This window comes from Zingiber officinale, chromosome 4B (assembly GCF_018446385.1).
Source record: "Zingiber officinale cultivar Zhangliang chromosome 4B, Zo_v1.1, whole genome shotgun sequence".
In the NCBI taxonomy this organism is placed as follows: domain Eukaryota; kingdom Viridiplantae; phylum Streptophyta; class Magnoliopsida; order Zingiberales; family Zingiberaceae; genus Zingiber; species Zingiber officinale.
The window spans coordinates 123,808,480-123,830,365 of NC_055993.1; the positions used below are offsets into that span (position 1 = coordinate 123,808,480).

General features: G+C 38.8%; 2 protein-coding genes across 2 annotated transcripts; both read right to left on the reverse strand.

Moving 5' to 3' along the window:
* Positions 1-49: 49 nt before the first annotated feature.
* On the reverse strand, positions 50-4,543 carry LOC121976407. The gene is made up of 4 exons (XM_042528555.1): positions 4,082-4,543; positions 3,922-3,975; positions 2,342-2,467; positions 50-386 (listed from the first exon to the last, which is right to left on the reverse strand). The coding sequence occupies exons 1-4, from the start codon at positions 4,460-4,462 to the stop codon at positions 210-212; spliced, it is 738 nt and encodes a 245-aa protein (XP_042384489.1). The 5' UTR covers positions 4,463-4,543; the 3' UTR covers positions 50-209.
* Positions 4,544-5,214: 671 nt separating this feature from the next.
* LOC121976408 (phragmoplastin DRP1E-like) lies at positions 5,215-16,302 on the reverse strand. Its single transcript, XM_042528556.1, has 15 exons — positions 16,064-16,302; positions 15,940-16,003; positions 15,729-15,836; positions 14,583-14,684; positions 9,285-9,335; positions 9,134-9,195; positions 8,144-8,234; positions 7,941-8,005; positions 7,649-7,843; positions 7,462-7,581; positions 7,301-7,371; positions 6,145-6,370; positions 6,003-6,053; positions 5,550-5,918; positions 5,215-5,447 (listed from the first exon to the last, which is right to left on the reverse strand). The coding sequence occupies exons 1-15, from the start codon at positions 16,205-16,207 to the stop codon at positions 5,319-5,321; spliced, it is 1,848 nt and encodes a 615-aa protein (XP_042384490.1). The 5' UTR covers positions 16,208-16,302; the 3' UTR covers positions 5,215-5,318.
* Positions 16,303-21,886: the final 5,584 nt, after the last annotated feature.

Sequence of the window (21,886 nt, forward strand, 5' to 3'; positions counted from 1 at the left end):
ACCAATCAAATGAAACCTTTTAACTCTACAAATACATGGCATCTGCGCATCGAGCAAAAAGAGATGACCGTTCTAAAACTCATGACATTTTACATTACATGAATTGTAAGAACATGCCTCAATCTTCTTGTAAATTGCATGTACAAAACACTTTGGTGCAAAGAACATTTCAAATGAAGGACATGCCTTCTTTTATAGCATAATGACCACTATTTCTCCTCAATTTCTATGTCAATAACGTCCTGCTCAGACGCTTTAGAGGAAGGATTCCAACGACCGCTAGAGGAGTTGTCTTTAGGCTGCCATACAATGTTACCGCAGCCTGTGCAACGAATCATCTGGAATTGGGAGCCCATGAACTTCCTCTTGCAAGCAGGACACGTACCCTGTAAGGGGAAAAACTTATTATGATCCTAATTTTTAGTAGAAGTGCAGTAAAAATAAAGTTGGAATCACTCCATAACAATAGTATGTCAATTATACATTGGGTTGACAATAGACCTTGTCTCCTCGAGAATTCACAAGCCTTTTCCTTTTAAGGCAGAATGATATTTAAATCAAATAATGAATTTCAGAAATTCCTTCGTGACGAAAAAATGTATGGACTAAATTATGCAACAGATTAACATATCCAAATTGCTGCAGTATCAGTCATGTTCTTATATTGCCCATGACTCACATCATATAGTCGACACATGCTACATGAATTATGGTGCATTTATATAGCCAATCACAAGCTCTGGATCATTACAAATATATTTAGCTTGATTGATGAGAAAGTAAAATATTGAGAGTTGCTCAGTTCATGGCAATGCATCAAAACATACATCACCTTATTTAAATAAGATAAACTACCACAGTTAAAGACAATGTTCTAGTTAAAGATCAGTTCCTTCCAACTGAAGGTAAATATCCATTTCAGTTTCATCCTGTTGGAGATTGCCCATTTCCCATTATAGCCAGAGTCAAGAAATGGGGTAAATCTAATTTCATTATAACAAGAGGGATAATTTCGGATTGACTCGTGAAGTTTGACCCCCTATATAAGTTCGGTGTTGTAATTTAAAAAGACAAGAATCTCAACTTAGTCCTGGGTGTTTATCGTTGCATCAACTTCATCCAAATTACCCCGAGTTACTGATGAACATTTTGATGGTCAGGAGCAATTTAATTGAGTCATTGAAAAGTGACACGCATTTCATTCGCTAAAGTGTGTTCTACTAAAATCTAGGGGGTTCATGTTGGGTCGATCTTTAGGAGCTGTTTGAGATTTGCATGTAATGAAAATTACATATAAAACATTGACCAAAAGCTTATCTAGAATCACTAAGAGAACTAAACGGCCAGATCCAGTTGCCGCTATGTCCTTGGTGTTATCATTTTCAAATTTATTATTTCAGTGCAACTTGATTTCAAGAACAAGGAGAACACTCAAGGCGCATATATGGAAGTCACTAATAGATGTTTGAATACAGAAGTTAAAACAAATCAAATTATGAGATCCTAAACGGAGCAATACAAATTAAAAATACTTATATTTTTATATAACAATGAAAAGGCAATCCCTGCAGATAAGTAAATAACTACTCATATTCTTCTCTTCACTTAACAACCAAGGAAAAACTGACAGAACAGAGCTGCTAGAAAAGACAACCAAAAAGATCATAAAAGATACAGGCTCTCACTTCAATCAATTCCACTTCGGTGAAAATAAGACTTCGCTACATTTTGCGCTTTAATTAGTAACAACGAAATATATGCTTATTCTGTTCCTAAACCCCCAATCTTTTAGGACCAAGATCAGCGTATTTACCATGGTGCTAGAATAATTATGATGTTTTAGGCAACAATATTATCCCCAATTAAGGTCCACATGTTGGACTTGGATCAGTGAGTCCACTTGCCTATCTGTGAGAGGAAATTGTAACAATATAAATGTAAAGATTGGTCCCTTCCCACACACAAAAAAAAAAAAATGTAGATCCGCTACATTAACGGCCCCCCTAATGCCGGCCCCACGGATATGGAGGGAGGTACATGCAGGTTCACAGGTGTCAAGTGCATGGTGGGGTAAACCCCAGGTCGTCAATTCCTGAGAATCGACCCTGGCTATTACGCCAGAGATGTCATGCGCCCACCGTCTGCGCTACGCCCTGGGGCCCCTTCCCACACAAAAAACTTTTGTTGCAAGTGGTCAACTAACATACTCAAAAAGCATCTATATATTCTATCAACGACTGTTAAGAAACTGAATATGGGAAATGCACTGTTACTTCAAAACTAAATGAAGGATAATTAACATATAAAAGAAACATCAAGCATTTAATGCATTGGAAATTACCTGAATAGCAAAATTGTTAGCAAGTGTTCCCATGAGAAGAGGAGCGGCAAATGGTAAGATCCATGTAGCAAGGATAAAAAATCTGAACAGCCATCCAGACAATGCAAACCAACAAAAGAAGACAGTCTGCAGGAACAGCAAGATAAAAGTATGAAACTACCAATGCACAGAAACATGTACAGATTGGAAAATTCAGCATCATGCATATCAAACAAGTTAACAAGCCTGGATAATAGTAAAAATAACAAGAACAAAACTTGGAATAAGATTCAAAACAACTGTAATTTTAATATAAAGGAAAGGAACCACTTCTTCAAACATGTCCAATCTAGAGAGGATCTATTCCTAGCAGAGGAGTGTGCTTATTAAACTGTTTCAAAGTAATACACATGTTTTACAATTGCAATTCGCATAGCATGCTTTAATTATTCATTATAGCTACCACATATAACACTTTGAACATTAACGTCAATGAACTAAAACCTTGAAGGTTCCACCCGACTACACAAAGTAAAATATGAAGTCTATTTGGCCTGATAGCTCCAATTAGTTTAGTTCTCACTAGAAGGTTTTGTTAGGAGAAAAATCAAAAACTTGGAGGATGGCCCATGTAAGGGCAATTTTTCTACTACTAAAACTGAAGAATCAATCAAGCTATCACAGAAACACTTATTGCCTATAAGTCTGTAATGGGAATGCCAAAAACAAGAGTAATATAGTTACCAATACCATCTCAAAGAAACACATCAATTGTTTTTGTCTTCATGGAGACCATGGTTCTTCAAATAAATGATCAAAGGACAACATTTGACTGTGTTCTCATCCAGTATTTCCAGGGACATGAGGCCAAGAATAAGGATAACATAGTTACCAACACCATCTCAAGGAAATACATGAATTATTTCTGTCTTTGTGGAGGCCATGGTTTTTGAAAATCAATGATCAAAGGGAAAATTTTGACTGTATTCTCATCCAGCAATTCCAGGAGAAGGGGAATATTGAATAATCTGACTGAACAATAAATGAGCAAACAATAGTACTAAAATGAGCAATCCTCGTTGCCAATAAATGGAAAAAAGTACTGGTGTTCTTTCTCCTCGGATTAGATATGGATTTAGCCATGCAATCCACTAAAACAACGTAAATTGCAAGGACATAACAAAATAAAAGAGAGATTGATCAAATCTCTACATAGATAGATGAGAGCAAACATTATTTTAGTCAAAAATTGGCTTAAAATAATATGTTATAAAGTATCTAATAAATATACTAAACTAATTAATATATAGAAAACGTAAGGAGGCAAGTTGGCAGACCAGGAAGGAACCAACAAGTTTTGGCGAGCTGAATGGTCAGATAATGATCAGTAACAAAATAAAAGAGAGATTGATCAAAGTCCTTGTACTTCAACAAGAACAGCCCAGAAGTAGAGCCAAATTTACCAATTGTAAACATATCAAACACCAATTTTCAAATAAAACTAGATTGTCACAATGATCCAAGATGGATAGTCAATCGTAAAAATACCAAACGCCAAGAAATAGCGAAGAGAATTGAGGATCAAGAATAAATGAACTCACAGCAAGTCCTCTTCCAAGTGGTGTTTGTAGAAACTTATTGAGCTCTCTCCTGTACTGCAAGAAAGAACAAAAAAAAAAGGAATAAAATAAGAAGAATTACAGGGGAAAATAGATGGTAAAAAACGATGCTGGACCGCAAGTGAAATTGGAGAACACGAACCCTAGGCCAATTTCTAGAGAAGTCCACGGAGAATGACCTCCACCGCCGCCCAATACCCAGATCCTGATCGATCTCCCGTGCTCGTGCGACAGCTGCGCGGGTAGCGGAGTCGAATCGGCGAGAGAGTGAGTATTGACGGTCGAGACGTTCGGCGGTGCGTCGAGCCTCCGAAGCAAACTGCTCGATCCCATTGTTGGCGCTTCGCCACGCGTCCCGCAGGACCTCGCCGGAGGCCACTCGCTGGGCGAACGAATTGAGGTCGCTTCGGCGGAAGGCTAGGACGCGAGTGGAGGAGCAACGGGAGGCAAGGAAGGGTTTTGCTGCCGCTCCTACCGGAGTACCGAATGTGGGACGGGCCCAATGGAATCCTGTAGTCGCCATGGACAAGGAGCAGCAAATGAAGGGCAACAATTGTGCGTGCGTGAAGAGTGTTCGAGGGTTTGTTAAGGGAGAGTTAATCGAAACGAACCGGATGGAAATTAGTGACAGAAGAGTTTTATTTATATATATATATATATATTAAGGGAGAGTTAATCGAAACGAACCGGATGGAAATTAGTGACAGAAGAGTTTTATTTATATATATATATATATATATATATATATATATATATATATATATATATATATATACATATACATATATATATATATACATATATATATATATATATACATATATATATATACATATATATATACATATATATACATATATATATATATACATATATATACATATATATACATATATATACATATATATATATATATACATATATATATACAGAAAAGTTAAACAAGGCAATTATTTTCACCACTCCAAATCTTCCTCGTAAAATTTTACATCACCAGTTCACCACATTCGCAAAGCTTAATATGTCTGATCATTTTGGCACCTAATTATCATTACCATCATTAAGTGACTTAATGTAACAAATGGAAATTAAAGAATAAAATAATACAAATTTCCAGACATTTTAATAATCTTAAAATTCTCGAAAACATTTTCCACTGAATTATATTTAAACTATTTCCACAAAATGGATCAATTAAAATATTTGGGCTACAAAATAAACATAATCTTACAATGAAAATACTAAACAGACAAGCCAACAATAAGTCAACAAGAAGCAGGGAAGAAGGAAAGATCTTAATTTGCAAATGAGAAGGAGATGATGCACTAGAAAAGTCATACAAAGATATTAATTGATATCGATAAACTAAAACATAAACTTTATCTAGCCCAAGATACTGCCTCAATTTCATCTCTTGCATTTTTGTATAGCTCGAGCCTCTTGGCACACTGCACTCTGCGCTCCATTAGAGCAGGATCTTCATCCAACAGCTGAGATAGCTGCTTTCCCTGCATCACGTGAAAATTTAATATAAAAAACTAGACGTAAAAATACTTCCACAGCATAAATTCTAGAAAAAATAGGTACGTTATTAAGACTAGATAAAGGACCTCTTTTCTTCCTATTTGGGTGTAGAAGTGGTTGAGCAAAGAGCGTTTGGCTTCTCTGACTTGACAATGGACTGTAGCCTTCGGGAGTGTGTTCTTGAGCATTTCAGAAACCATTACTATGTAGGAGGATACATTAGAGGCTATCCTCCTGAAGTGTCCTTCAGAGTATCGGTCAGCAGTGATAGTGGAAGGATTCCCAGTTTTCTCAATATCCTGCGGGAGCTTTCTGAAGAAGTCAACTGTCAAATAGGATGCTTCCATGTCAACCAATCGGATCGCAGTCTTTCGGCTGTCTTCACGGAACCTTTCGAGTGCTTGATAACAAGCAGCGGCAAGTTCGGCTTGGAGACTAGGGAATCTCTTCAGCTCCTACAACAAAGAAATAGCAAGTGCATCGAAATTCAGTGGATTACGAATCAGAATAATGAGACGGTATTAACTTCAGTAAACAACCTGTGTCTCTCCAATGGACTTCCGTACCAAATCCTTGAGAACAAAATGTACCTGTGGTCACAACAAACAAGGACAGCTGAAAAAGGTTCTTGCATAATAATAATAATAATAATAATAATAATAAAGGGACGTAATATCTTACAGCATCAACTGATGCTTCAGCAGGACCTCTGAAATAATTCAAAGAACTCTCAATCAGGCGGCGATAACCTTGCTCAGGAGCAATCAGATGTGGTTGATAACCATCTGCTTCTGAGACAACTTTCTTCACATTTTGTAGGGAAAGATGACGATCAAATGGAAGCTTCCTCAAAGCAACAGGGAGCTGATGATCAAAGACCCCATAGATTCGATCACCACCAGGGCGACTGTTCAAAATAATAATATAGATTAAGTCCAAAATAATAATAATAATAATATATATTGTCCCACACCACACAAGTTTACATTAAAGTAAGATCAGGAACAAAATGCACAGGGATAAACAACATGCTCGGTGGGCGCATGACATCTCTAATGTAATGACTAGGGGTCGATTCTTAGAACTGACGACCTGGGATTTACCCCACCATGCACCTGACGCCTGTGTATCTGCATGTACCTCCCTCCATATCTGTGGGGCTGACACTAAAGGACCATTAATATAGCGAATCTACATTTTTTATGATAATGAACATGGGCAAATGTAAATTCCTAGAATTTTGACAAATTCCTCATGTGACAATTGTCTCTTTGTTTTGTGTAATAGTGCAATGAAAGGAAAGTCAGTTCATGGATGTTTGATATGAATCCTATAATTCAAATCCAAATGCAACTGAAAGCCTTTCCAGCATTAAAAACAATTCATCATGCTTGGATAGTTGGATATTTCTTAGGTGATCAGCAAATCTTGTAAACAATGTGAGCAAAAATTCAAAGGCAGCATAATAAAACTACTTTGTTCAACAATCCGAATTTATTGACATTGACTTACATACCTCAAATACACTCAAGAAATTTAAGTAGAAATTGAAGAAAACATTACATCCTCAAGCATTATCAACAACCCTGTAAATATAAAAATGATAGCAATCGAACTATCACACACAATACACTCAACTCTATTACAAATTATTTTTGCCATGTGATAGGGTGATGTAACTTACCCTGTGGTCTTTGTATTGACATTTGACAAATTGATGAAACTATCTCAAAACTCAATCAATATGTATATACAAAATGAAAGCCAAGTATATAATCTACATGTATAATAAGTTGCTAATAATAGAGCAATTGAGTAGATAAAAGCAGGTCTTTACCCTCCATCTAGATGTTCCTTGAATATCTTATCAAATGCACGGCACAGTTCCAATATGGTGTACAATTGAGCCTGGCAAAGAAAGAAATACATTTTAACAATAGAATCATAAAAAATTGAGAAAAATGAGTCTTTAAATCAACTCATCCATTGCACACCTACCCCAGCATCCACAGCAATAGGTCTGCCAAGATTGTCCATCTCTGATTCAAGTTCATCTATGGTTTTGTTTATCAAAGATGTAATGCTAGGAATTCGAGCCCTGATTACAGATTCCAAATGCTGAAACAAATTTTAAAGTCAGTTCTCAAACTTGAGAGAAAGATCCAGAGAATCAAATCTGTTATACCTTTGAAAGAAGTTTAGCAAGATATTCCGAACCCATTTTACTAGCTAAATGTGAATAATCTAAACTATTTGCAAAATACTCCTTTTCTTTTCGCCTGGCAATAATCATATCAACATTTTTATTGATATCTGCTTGAGAGCGGTTGACAATTCCAACCCATGGATGCTGAAGCTTATAGGCTTTTCCTTCAAGAACCTGATCAACAAAGAATCACGCGTATCAAATGAAGCACACGAATATATAACAAGCATACAAAAAATAACCAATGAGCATGTTAACAAATTAAACATACATCGAGTGCATGAGTTCCTTTATCCATCAAATCAAGTTTTGTTAACACCCCAAACGTTCTTTCACCTGACCAAATTTCAGACAAGTCTAATTAAGCAAATTTGCACAGGCTCACTTGCCATAATCGTAAAATATGTTGCCAATTTTGCACAATATTAGCTATTTAGCTTGATTATCAATAAGAAACACAATTATCTTTTAGACCTGTTGGATCAACTTCCCTAGCAAGCTTGATGGCATCTGAGGTTGCAATATCCTGATTGGCAGGGGTAATAGCTAATATTATGCAGTTTGGCTGCAAAAAATAATATGTAGAGATAAGAACAATCAAACATAAAATATTGCATGGTGGAGAGGTCAAAGTCAAACAGATAAGAATAACTACACGGGTAAATAGATCACGATAACCAAATCAAACCATACTGCATAAGGAAATTCTACCATACCATGAAAGAGAACGGAAAGACAGTAATAGTAACAACTGCACTCCTGAACTATGAAATGAAAAACGGTAAATATAACCAGAAGTTTTGGACCAAATGCGACAAATATTGGGCACAACACAATTGATAGGTATGATGTAGGGTTGACAATGCGTAAACGATAATCGGATACCTACAGGTGTGGTAGGTATCCAACCCATTTATGTTGGGCTCAGGTTCAATTATGCTCTATAACTAGGTTCAGATTGGTTAGAGTTTGCTTGCAGGCATGGTACTCACATATTTTACCTACTATTTAAGTCAGGTGCGGTCGTGGGGATACTAACAGCAGAACCGAATTGTTATCTAAATCAAGTATTTAAATGGGTTCAAATTGCAGATATTTAAAAGGGGTACAGATTTGGAGAGTGGCCAAAAATGTGGATATCCAACCCAATGTTGTCCCTCTTAGATCAGAAAACACAACGCATACACAAGAAACATAAAAAGAGTGTTAAAAGTGAATTTGTTTGAAGGCACAATATGCAAATGATAGAAATTAGTAGTTGATAGACTGATTCACATTATCTGACGTGAAAATTTTGCTACATTTTTTGAAATTATTGATAAATGGTTCATGTTATGACCCATTTTCATCAGTGTCTTATTGTGACACTTCTAGATCTTATCTTGGCAATTCAAGTAAAAGATCATGTTTGTGCCATGCTATAAGATCGAGCCATTTTGAAAGTCGTCCATGGGCATAAAATACCTTCTCAACATATGACCGCACCATATTTTCAATATCTTGCACAATGTTATCAGGCTGCCCTTCTGCAAAAGATAGAATTGGTTGAATTGAGATTATGAAAACAAAAACTTATCTCCCTAAAAACACAGCAAAAAATCAGCATCAGATATACCTACAGCAACCTTTGTTAGACCAGGGAGATCAATGAGTGTTAGGTTCACAACTGCCATAAGCAAAGGAGAAAATATCATTGATACAAGAATTTTTTTATCCCAAAAATTATGTATAAAATGAAAGCAATGACAATGCAAAAATGTATTTGCAACTTGTAGGCGTGTAATGAAAATCAAGACTAAAGTTGTTATGAAATGCAAAAATGAATTACAAAAACAACAAATGCATGCATCGTATACAAGACAGGTAACAAGTTTAAACAAGGATTTTTTGTCACTCTATAACAACTCCCTAAAGCTAGAACTGAGCATACGTAAAAAGACGAGATATAGCCGGGATAATATTCCATAGATAGGATGTAAGATACCCAAAAATATATATATTTATATATCTAGGATAATAATTAAAACGATTAAAATTTGAACAAAATAAATTTATTTAGGAAAATAAAAACACAAAAAATTATAAATAATAGAGAAATAAGTTTATATAAATTAATAAAAATTTCTGGAATTTTGCTAAATTTTAAATAAATCGTTTTAGATTTTATGGATATAAACAGGTAAAAGATAAAGCTTATTTAAAATACTTCATTTAAATGAGGAGTTGATTGAACTTCAACTTCGGTTTTAATAATGAAAACCCTAGTTCCAATTTACCTTGCGCGAGAACAGTGCCACCGCTAGCACATGCTCCCCCTACCACCCGACATCGCCTTCGAGTCGACACTTACTTCCCCTTCTCCTATCTCAGCATGCCACCATAGACTGTTGTGTGCCTCCTCACCCCCATCGACGTCTTCACCACCGTCTCTCTCTCTTCTCCGCCATTTTTTTGCTCGCACACAATGCGCGATTCACCGCGCGATCGCCAAACTTCGCGACCAACAGCCGACCGTCGTTGTTGTTCCACTGTCCTCGCAATCAGCCACACCGTGCAGTAACATGTCAAGGAGTCGTCGGCCACCGTCTGGTTTTCCGATCACTCGTGGCGATCTACGCGCCACTGCTGTGAACTGACAGCGATTTGTGCTACCGTGGTTTGCAGGCCTCCGTCCCCTGTACCACCCCTGACTACAAATCGTCGACCGCCTGCCATAGCCAAGAGCTGACGTCGTCGCCAGCCCTCAACAGTACAAGCAGATGCAAGGTTGACCACCGTTGCTGCCGCCATGGATTTCATCCACTGCAGATTCCCGAGGTTTGTCAACCAGGCGCCATTGGCCACTCGAACCACCGCCAGTGACCTCCGATCGTTGTCGCATCGTCGGAGAAGAAAATGAAGAAGCAGATTTTAGTACGAAGCAAAACCCGCTGACATGAAGACGATTGGAGCGATCTACGGATAAAGGTGGATAGTTCCTGCTTATCTTCTTTAGATCTTTGATCTTAGTGCATGATTATTTAGGTGACGTTTGGTTAAATGATGGGAATGACTATGGGTATGGATTTGATAGTAAAATGTAATGGGAATGGGAATGGAAATTAAACTCACCTAGTTATATGGGTTTGGTTGATTCCTATAAATCTAGAAATCATTCCCAAATTATCATTCCCAAACCCATAATCCAAACACCATCTTTTACTATCATTCCATTCCCTCATTCCCAAACTCATCAACCAAACACCCCCTTATTGTCATATCTTGATTAGATCGCAATTACTTGCTTACCTTAAATCCATTCTATATTGTTCTTGAGCTTGACCTTTTATTGCGTGAGCTTATATTTTGATTTACTTTAATATCTATGCAATCTTCTTTGTTTCCATGCATGTATTGTTTAAGTACTACTGTAGTATAGTTACAGATTTATGCTCGTAAGCTTGTAACCATATGTTAATGATACTATAGTATAGTTGTATACTTATATGAGTGCATATATGTTAACAAGACTATACCTGCTTATACGGAATAGATATCTTACCCTAGCAAAGTGATAGGAGTATTCCACTAGATTATTTTTTTCGTATTGACATCTAGGACTACTTGATTTGAATTCCGTTGTTTTATTAAATGTATAATGATACCATGAAATTAGTTGAGATATTATGACTAGATGACTAGTATTCTCTTGATGAAATTAGTTGACTAGTATTTTGTAGACGTGATTGTTTATGTTAGGCTCATGCCTATACATTAATAAGATCATACCATAGTTTAGGATATCGAGTATCCTACTAGACCTTGATTTGTTAGTTAGGTTTATGCCTATACGCTAGTAAGGTTAGACCAAGGTGTAGCTATAGAGCAGTATATTGGATGTGATAATTCACTTTTTGCTTATCATTACATTGTTATGTCCTGACGACCATTGTCTTTCATTCATGGTTGAGAGAATCGTCAACGACTATTAGTATACCCTGTCGACCATTGTCTCCCATTGGTGGTTGAGAGAGATATCAGTAATCATGATGAATATGACTGTTCATGTGATCATCTGTGGTAGTGTGTTTGTTGTAGTTCATAGCTAGATTGCCACGTATATACTCTGTCTACACATGAGACCATCCGTGGTAGAGCATTCTCCCACAGACAATGACTGTTTGCATACTCTGACAAGACCATCCAGGAGCTAGATAGCTACCTCATCTTGTCGTCCCACGGAACTATATATGGTAGAGCGTTCTCCCACAGAACTATTTATATACCCTAACTGCCACATGACCCATTCGTGATAGCATGTTGTTGCGCTAGTTAAGACTTGTTATATGCTTGCTATATGCCAGTCATGTATTGTACGTATGTACAGGTTAGGATGTACTGTATGTACTCCCGATTTGTTAGTTATACCTAGTTGAGCAAGTTACTTGAATTTTATGTAGTTGTTTATATTTTTGTTAACAGTTGATTATATTGACTCTCTTACTTTTATAGTAAGTATGTTACTGAGACTACATCCTTTGATCTCCTTATATATTTAATAGCATGCACTATCTTCTTATACCCACTTAGTTGTTGTACTCATTACTCCTTACTTTTCATTTGACTTTCAGGTTAGCAGATAAAGGATGTATTATGTCAGAGTTTGTGGTTGTCAGTCCCACTCTTTTGGATTTCCTTTGAGTTGCTTGGTTTATTTTCTGCTGCTAGCGTTTACAGTTTCCTTACTGTATCAGTTTCAGTTTTGTAGAATAATATGACTTTTATCTTGTGTAATTTAATATGATCTCATATACATACATGCATATACACATCAGCTTTAAATAACTTGGTGATTTTATATTGCATTGGTATTTATGTTGACTTGAATTGGTTTGATATCGATTACTTCCTATATTGTCACTAAGGGTACCATCTGATTTGGCGGATAAGTATACTATCAGGTGTAACATAAGATTGTAATAATGACCAAACAACATGATAACCTAATTAAGGCCCGCTATAAATGAATCCTTTCCCATTTGTTAGCTATGAAAAAAAAAAAACTTCAACCATATCTTTTTTCAAAGAAATCTTCTTGTCCTCCTCAAATCCTCCTCTATGAAATCTATTTTTTCTTATTAATGTAATCACCATTGATACCAAAATTATCTACAAAGTAATTGGAAAAGGCAATTACAACATTCCTATTTATGTTTTGTCAAATTTCTACAAATTGTATTGCAGAATGAATTTGATATTGTGATTGTTAGGTGGGTTGGAGTTATTAGGGCATTGTAGTGGATTTAGTACCACATTGGTGTTTTAGGTCTATGCTATGATTGGTAGGAGGGAATGAAATTAGAATGGGAGTGAGAATGGAATGATATGCAGAATGATCCTTATTTCTTTGTGTTGCATTTAATGAAAACGTATGATAAATGGAATGATATGTTCTATTTTTACCCATCTGGCTAATTTGGCATCCTCATTTAGTCCAATCTACCATGTTTTACCTGTTCAGCCTGTCTAAGAAATGATCATTCCACCACAAATTGTCCATTTGAACCATACCCATACCAATCAATCCTACCAAATACGACTTTAGGATTATACACATGTAATGTGTATACTTCATACATACAGTAAGATTCATATAATTTTATCCTAGATCTTCTATATGTGTAAAACATCAAAAAAGTACTTCAGTGAAATCAATTTGAAAAGGGAAAAAAAGAATAGAAGACAATTTATACAATCAAGATAAACAAAGGCAAAATGGTTTAGAGAACTATGCTTTGTGGTTCAAAATGCAAAAAAGATTCGAGAACTAATGTTTTCACAAAAAAGCATAATAAGATTACAATAAGATTCTAGGGTCCTGTTTATACATGATATCCTTCCAATTAATATATCCGTATCTTATTCTAATTTAAAGTCATTTACCAAAAAGAAAAGCTTAACAATAACCTCCAGCAGGTCCAGCAGAAAGTCAAAGTTTGCATGTTGTTAATGACACATTTGGGCAGACAATTGGCGGCACCAGGAGCATGGCAATGTTAGGTACAGAAATCGAAGCCTGTTAGTCAACGAGCAACTAGCAAGAACTCCAATAAAGAATTGACTCATTTTTTAAGATTGTACCATGGACACTACATGCATCCACATGAGCTGGAGGTGAACCAACAACCTCCAAAATCTTCAACATCCAAGTTTGTGGTTCCCTGCTGGTTGGACCTTTGCTTTCCTATTAGGTGAACCATTATGCCTTTTGAGGGAAGTGCCTCATCCAGCCATCATTTTGTCTACCAATCAGAGTAGACATAGGAACTGCTATGCAGCAATAAGGGCATCTCCAATGCAAGGTTTAGGAGAAATTTGTAAAATCAAAAAAGCTAGATAAAAAGCCTTGAACCATTGTAAAAATGAGGTTTGAGGTTTATAGTTTAAGAACAGTGAAAACTCAAACCTACTCGTCTCGAAATTGATATAATATGCATGGAACCATGGAACTGCATGCTATGAATTAGATCACAAAAAAACCCATTTAGAGCTCTAACCATTGGAGATGTTTCAATAACTTTTCATATTGTTGATGTGACATATTGGGATCATAAAAAAAAAATCATTTAGAGCTTTAACCATTGGAGATGCCCTATGTTGTCCTCCCAGCTCAACTTTCCCAACCACGGCACCCTAAGACATTGAGCCAACTATTTTTCTATGTGCACCGTTACTAATACAAGGATGCATCATTAAGAATAAAGAATGTCTCCATACAATCACTAATAACAATGAAGAAAATCTCTAAATAATATGATTTTTCATCAAAGCAAAATTGTAGTGCACACACATTAAATTGCTAATATTGGCAAGTTCATCAACGTAAAACAAACCTATAAACTTAAAATGAAAGGAAACAGATATAGATGTTTACCAAAGGGAGAATAAATGCTAAGATGTATTGGAACAGGAGAAATTTGTTTGGTTTTGCCTGTTAGCCTGTCTGTTTCATCTTGAATTTCCTTTCGCACAAGAGCTACATAGAGAATAAAGAATAGAACTGTGTTAATAAATTTTTTGATGTCCGTACAGATGTGAAAAGTGTAAACACATTTACCAGCGTAGTGTAAAACAAATAACACTCGACTTATACTAAGATTGAACAAATTACTACTATTTCTTGGAAAACTATAACAAATAAGGAGAATCATACCATTTATAATTTTCAATTATAGAACAAGTCAAATTACTACCATATTAAAAGTTGTAATTTGGCATTGCACAAGTTGATATTTTACTATATCTATGACAATGCCTATAGCAGCCATATTTGACAATTATAAATTGCATAGTGTGAGTTGTATTTTTATTATACCTAATAGCAGCACCTATGCAGTCATATTCCATATTGAAGCAACAATCATTCTTATATAAACAAATGAATCGGTGCAGTGCAAATAAGAAGTATTAATTCATTTTTCAAAAATGATTTCTTCAAAAAAAAAAAATGGCCATTGATCTCATAAATTATATTCTTTCTCATCTATATATGTTTTTTATCTCTCCCTAATTTATCAAAATTCTATATGATATCAAAGCCTTAGGTTGTGAGAGGAAGATAACGAACTGTGGCCATTGCCAACAAGGCATTGATTGCTCTTCCCATTCTTCCTCAGTTCATCTTGAGAACTATGAAACTGTTTTGATTTTGTTTCTTCTCAACAGGGAGAACTACAATACCTACCATACTTGGTCAGAACTATGCAAAATGCTCTTCAGCCCAAGAATATGGCTAAATTAAAAATTTAAAAGAGGATACACCTTAGTACAAAATGCAGCTTGCATGCAACACTGTAGTTGTTGCATGGATGTTCAACTCCGTGGAGAAGAGAGATATTGGGAATTAAAGCTTCACAGCTTCCAATAGACACACACACATTAAGTCCATAAATTTCCTATTCATTTCCATGTCAAAGGACTCAAGACTGAAGCAATCAACACCCATATAAGTAGCTAGTCGAGAGAAATATAAATTTTTCTGAGAAAGTGAAAAATATATATATATACAACAATAACATACAGAAATCGGTGAATATTCTCTTTGGCAAGTGAAGAAACTCAGCATATTCTGGCTTCCCCTCCTCTGTCTTGTGAAGCTGCAGTACCAGCGGTCTTCTCGTCACGATTCCTTAAAAAAATCACACAGCGAGTGAGAAAAAGACTTTTTTCAACTAGATTCAAATAAGACAACGGCAGTCATCCAAAACCAATCGATCTCAGAGTAACCCTACCAGAACCACGCGGCAAGAAATCTCGCCCAACGACGCTCTCCAAAACCGACGATTTGCCGGAGCTCTGCGACCGGGAACACATCAAACAAGTTGTATATCAAGGAAAGTGAGATCGGAGGAAGACCTGTCCGCCGACGACGGCGACGGAGGGAAGCGCCTCCCAGAGGGTCGGCAGAGCGCCGTCGGAGCCGCCGCCGTAGTCCCCAAGCATCGTGCACGCCCTCTGAATACGGTTCACCAGGCCGATCAAGCTCTCCATCGTCGTCATCGCTGAAACCCTAAACCCGAAATTCGAACTCAAGAAAGGAAAGAAAGAGAGCTGAGAACGGTAAGTAACGGGCGAGGAAACAAAGGTCAGTGACTCTTCTTATTCGTAGTAATGTCGGTGACCGGTGATTTATACGTTTTACTTGTTATGCCCCTGCATTTTCTTAATAGATAGTGTTAAATTAGGGGTAATTATGGAAGTTCACGAGTGGTGAGCCCGCCCGCCCGCCCGCCCGCCCGCTTGACGTCCTTTTATGCCTCTGTTCTGTTGCTTCGATTTCAAAAGATTTCAAACCCGCAGCTTACACAGCAGGGGAATATAAGAACGAGTCGTGAAACAAGTTGTGACGCTAGCTCTTGGCTTTTGGCTTATTTTGGTACGGGGCGCGTTCACGCGGGGATTAGCAGGGAGCGGTGAGTGCTTACCATCTGAAAATATTAAATCGCTTTTGGATTATTCGGAATCGTCTTTTGTGATACGATTCTATGTATTTTTTTTATTTGTTGGTTTTTAAATTGGATCGGTTTTTTTTCTAGAGATCCCAGACATTAAAACGCTAGATTTTATAATCTTTTTATTTTTTATATGAAAATATAAATATTATGATAATTAAATTTATATAATAAAATAGTAGTTAAATTATTAGTTAATTTAAATTGATAGAGATAATATCACAATATATAAAATTATTAATTTATTTATAATTAAATTATTTTTTCTAATTATTAATTAACGTACCATTATAATAATATCTAATTATAAAATTTTAAAAAGATAGTGTTCCTGTCCGAAAGTTGAGTCGATGGACGCTGGGATGTAGCGCTCTCGTTGACTGGTCGAAGACTCTGTAAGCATAGATCTCCCGTCGACGTGGACCTGCAAGCACAACGTCGAGCCGGGGAGGGCTTCCCCGGCGATGGCCCTCCGACGTTCAAATAAGAATTCTAGCGGAAAGAAGTAGAGCAAAAAGGAAACGAGCACTGTAGCTACAGTAAAGAAGTGAGCATACCTCCATCAAAATCTGGGGGCCCTTATATAGGGCTCCTCAGATGCACGTGCACGCCCCCCGAGACATGCACGCTCCTCAAAGCATACCTGGAATGAATGTATCAGAAAAACGTATCTGACGTCATACATTAATATCATGAGTAAATTGCTTTTTCCACCCCTCTGACAGCCCACCCCCTCTCTCTCCTCTATTAAATGATATTTTCATCCCTCTTTCTTTAAATAACAGTTTTTTTTTTCTAATTTTATTTACTTCTTTAATTTTTTTTCAATTTTATTTACTTCTTTAGTCTTATTTTTTTAATAAATTTTATTTATTATTTTTACATCAATTTTTTTTATTTTTTATCCATATTTTACTTTTAAATTTTTTATAAATAATAACCCCTAAAATCTACTATTAAAAAAAATAAAATATTACAAGAAATTGAATCCTCTATTCTAATATCACCTGCTCTTGTTCCCACTCGTCGCCTCAGTCCATCGTCGGCGGAACCGTCAGAGGCCCTTGGTCGTCGCCTCGATTAAAATTATATCCTAGGGGAAGGTGAACGTAGTGAGGTCGCATCGGCGCGATCAGCGCCAAAATTTGGCCGGATCTAAATAGACTTTCTTTCACCATCGATCTGAGTCCCTGCTCAGATTCGGTCGAATACCGATGTCGATCGTGTCGATGGCGATCCCCCTGGGTTCACCTTCTCCTAGGGTATAGTTCTGGTCGGGACGATGGCTAGAGGTCGCCGGTAGTGAGCTGGAGACGATGAGTGAAACAGGAGGACAGAGAAAATTAGGGACATAGAATCCGATCACAGATTACAAATGTGATATTTTTGTCGAGAAATACTTAATAAAAAATAATAAAAAACAAAAATAAATGGAATAAAAAAATAATATAAAGGTAAATAATATGATGGAGCTTGAAGATAGTGTGTGGAATGTGAAAATATACAACTAAAAAATAAATAAAATATTACAAATATATAATAAAAAATTATTTAAAAAGAATAAAATTGATAAAAAAAATGATTAAAAAATAAAACCGTTAAAAAAATTTTGATAAAAAAACTGATTAAAAAGAAATAAAAATGATCGTACGATTCTCTGTCTGACCATGCCGCCGACCAGGTCTCTTGTCGGTGGTACTGGTTCCTAGGAAGATATTGTCAACTGCTCCCTTTGTCCTTTACTGTGCCGAGTGGAGGAATCGCTCGGCTAGCACGTTCCCCCGCCCGAGCGGAGGAGTCGATCGGTTGACGCCCTCCAGGCGACACCAAGGTCAGACAGATTTGGCTGTCCGCTTGGCCGGTGACTTGATGTCCGACTCCACCCTGTCGAGCAAGGGAGCCTTAACTGCCGGGTTAATGTCGTGCCCCTTGTTAGCCGAGCGGGATAGCCGCTCGGCCTTTGTCTCTTCCCGCTTTTCCTTATGAGCGTCGGAAACTCGACATAAGGTCGAGCTGTTGAGATGTCGAGTCGACTATTCTTCCTATCGCTCGGGAAGGTATCTCGCCCGATCGGACGCCTACCTTGGATGTTGATCACTTTGACTTCCTACCAGGCGGGCCTCGTCTTACCACCCCAAGCGGCGTTGCTTCGGTTCTCCTCCTCCCGAGCAGAGTGCCTAACTCGCTCGTGTGGGGCTTGGGCATGATCGTCACTCCTTGTTTGATGATGATGATGTCGCTCGGGTGACCGCCTAGTCTCCTCTTGGCGTCCGACGCTCGGCCTCCTATATCGCAATTCGGGGGAAGACGATCGGCGGCAATAACTCCTGGGAGTCGGTTGAGCGACTGCAGGGACTCCTCAACAGTTGCAGGTGTTGTGGGTTGCCAATTGATGGAAGGTACAGAACATAGGAGTCCATACCTTTCCCTTGGGCGTTGGCTACTCGGCAGCCACGTGTTGGACGGCGTGTGGCCTTGCCTCCTGATGTGGTCGTGCCATGTCGGCTTGGAGCCCTCTTGGAGGTTGGTGGCTGGTCGGTGACCTTCGTTCGGCGTGCACTGATGGTTCTGATGGCGCTTCTCCTTCGAGCCGCCTGAGCTTCCTCCACGTTGATATACTCGCTGGTCTTCTTCAGCATATGATCGTAATCGCGGGGCGGCTTCCTGATGAGCGAGCGAAAAAAGTCCTCGTCGATGAGCCCTTGGATGAAGGCATACATCATCGTTTCAAACGAGACCGTGGGGATGTCCATGGCCGTCTGGTTAAAGCGTTGAATGTAGGCCCGTAGAATCTCTCTCGGCCCTTGTTTCATAGAGAACAGACTGACGTTGGTCTTCTGATAGCGTCTGCTGCTCGCGAAGTGATGGAGGAAGGCCATTCAGAAATCTTTGAAGCTCTGAATCGATCCGTCCGGTAATCTTCGAAACCAATGTTGTGTCAAGTCGGATAACGTGGTGAGGAAGACTCGACACTTAACTCCATCTGTGTATTGATGAAGGGTTGCGATGTTATTGAACTTATCGAGATGGTCGTCCGGATCAATCGACCCATTGTATTCGTCGATCGCCAAGGGTGCGTAGTGCCTTGGCAGAGAATTATACAGAATTGCCTCAGAGAATTGGCGATTGATCCGTTCGGAGGAGGAGTCAGCTCGGGGCCCCTTGCCCTTTCTCGCGTCCCGAGCGGGAGCTTTGTCAGAGGAAGACCAGTCTCGATTTGCTTGCGCGATTTCAGATGGCGTCTGGAACAAGGCCCGATGCAATGGAATCGCGGCGGGCGGCACCTCTGCTTACGTGCCGATCGGACCCTTGTTTTGGCCCTATATAGAGAGATGTTCTGGCCGATCTTCGTGCGCCGCTCGACCTCCAGATGTTGAGGTTGCTTGTTGCTCCAGCCGATCGGCTAGCGCCTTCTGTTGCTGCTCTATTATCTTGGCCGCTCGCACCTGTATGAGCGCATCGAGCTCCTCTTAGGAGAGCGTCACAGTGTGCTGGCGTCCAGCTTCTTCCATCTCCTTGGCTCGGATTCATGTGCGTTCCCACAGACGGCGCCAAATTTGTTTCTGTCCGAAAGCTGAGTCGATGGATGCTGGAGATGTGACGCTCCCGTTGACTGGTCGAAGACTCTACAAGCGTAGATCTCCCACCGACGTGGACCTGCAAGCACAACGCTGAGTTGGGGAGGGGTTCCCCGGCAATGGCCCTTCGACGCTCAAATAAAATCTCTGGCGGAAAGAAGTAGAGCAAAGAGGAAACGAGCACTGTAGCTACAGTAAAGAAGTGAGCATACCTTCGTCGAAATTTGGGGTCCTTATATAGGGCTCCCCAGAGGCGTGCGCACGCCCCAGAGGCGCGCGCACGCCCCAGAGGCACGCGCACGCCCCCCCAGGCGCGCGCACGCCCCCCCCCAGGCGTGCACGCTCCTCAAAGCATACCTGGAATGGATGTATCAGAAAAGCGTGTTTGACGTCATACCTTAATAGCACGAGCATATCTCAGACGTGACAGTGGAAGTTTTCATCGTACGATTCTCTGTCTGACCATGCCGCCGACCAGGCCTCTTGTCGGCGGTACTGGTTCGTAGGAAGATATTGCCAACTGCTCCCTTTGTCCTTTACCGTGCTGAGCGGAGGAACCGCTCGGCTAGCACGTTCCCCGGGCCGAGCGAAGGAGTCGATCGGCTGACGCCCTCCAGGCAACACCAAGGTCGGACCGATTTGGTTGTCCGTTCGCCCGGTGATTTGATGTCCGACTCCACCCTGTCGAGCGAGGGAGCCTTAACTGCCGGATTGATGTCGTGCCCCTTGTTAACCGAGCAAGATAGCCGCTCGGCCTTTGTCTCTTCCCGCTTTGTCTTATGAGCGTCGGAAACTCGGCATAAGGTCGAGCTGTTGAGATGTCGGGTCGACTATTCTTTCTATCGCTCGAGAAGGTATCTCGCCCGATTGGACGCCTACCCTGGATATTGATCACTTTGACTTCCTACTAGACGAGTCTCGTCTTACCACCAGATCAGATAGTATGATCCACTATTCACATCTACTCGATCTGATTATGTGACTCCAAATTGATTATGATAGCATTGTCATCCAGTAAACTATAGCGGTCGGCTGTTAATTCATCTTATAATTTATTTTTCTTTATGTAATTTATATAATCTGAGGAATATTTGGAATAAGCGTAATCATATCTTCTCGGTCTCTTTGATAGGTCCGGTGGTAACATGGTCCCGCTCTACGCTATTTACACATTTAGAGGTTCAGCGTTGCCCACGTGGGCAGACCGGAGATTTCCCTGGGACATCGTTGATAATCATGAAGAAAAATATCAAGACATTGTTTTTCCACAAATAAAAATGAGGATGCCCAGTTAATACCTTAATAGATATTTACTTCAATAGATTTTGCTGTCTGATTGGTATTTGATCTTCTTTACAAAGTACGGTTAAGCTATGATAAAATATACTAGATCGCTTGTAGCAAGTGATATCACCTTTTTCTTACACCATAACAAATGAAGATGCAAACAGTTTGGTGTTAGATGGTCAGAGTTACAGGTAAAAAAAAATAGTGATGATCATGAGCAACAGGTGGTTTGGCAAAATGATATCCATCAAATTCTTAAAGGTAAAGATAAAGCGTTAACAAACTAGGGAGAGAGTAAAATTTCCTCTGTAAAATAAATGCAACAAAGATTTTGTGCATATTGCCTCGAACTCACTGCAGAA

What these genes read in the sequence shown, in the direction of transcription:
- LOC121976407 (XM_042528555.1), bottom strand. Translation starts at nt 4,462, where the DNA reads ATGGCGACTACAGGATTCCATTGGGCCCGTCCCACATTCGGTACTCCG. An exon ending in TCTCTAGAAATTGGCCTAGG is followed by an intron (nt 3,976 to 4,081) that starts GTTCGTGTTCTC and finishes TCTTTCTTGCAG; the next exon opens with TACAGGAGAGAGCTCAATAA. An exon ending in CACTTGGAAGAGGACTTGCT is followed by an intron (nt 2,468 to 3,921) that starts GTGAGTTCATTT and finishes CTGTTCCTGCAG; the next exon opens with ACTGTCTTCTTTTGTTGGTT.
- LOC121976408 (XM_042528556.1), bottom strand. Translation starts at nt 16,207, where the DNA reads ATGACGACGATGGAGAGCTTGATCGGCCTGGTGAACCGTATTCAGAGG. An exon ending in TGCGGTCATATGTTGAGAAG is followed by an intron (nt 8,235 to 9,133) that starts GTATTTTATGCC and finishes TATTTTTTGCAG; the next exon opens with CCAAACTGCATAATATTAGC. An exon ending in TTGCTAAACTTCTTTCAAAG is followed by an intron (nt 7,582 to 7,648) that starts GTATAACAGATT and finishes AATTTGTTTCAG; the next exon opens with CATTTGGAATCTGTAATCAG.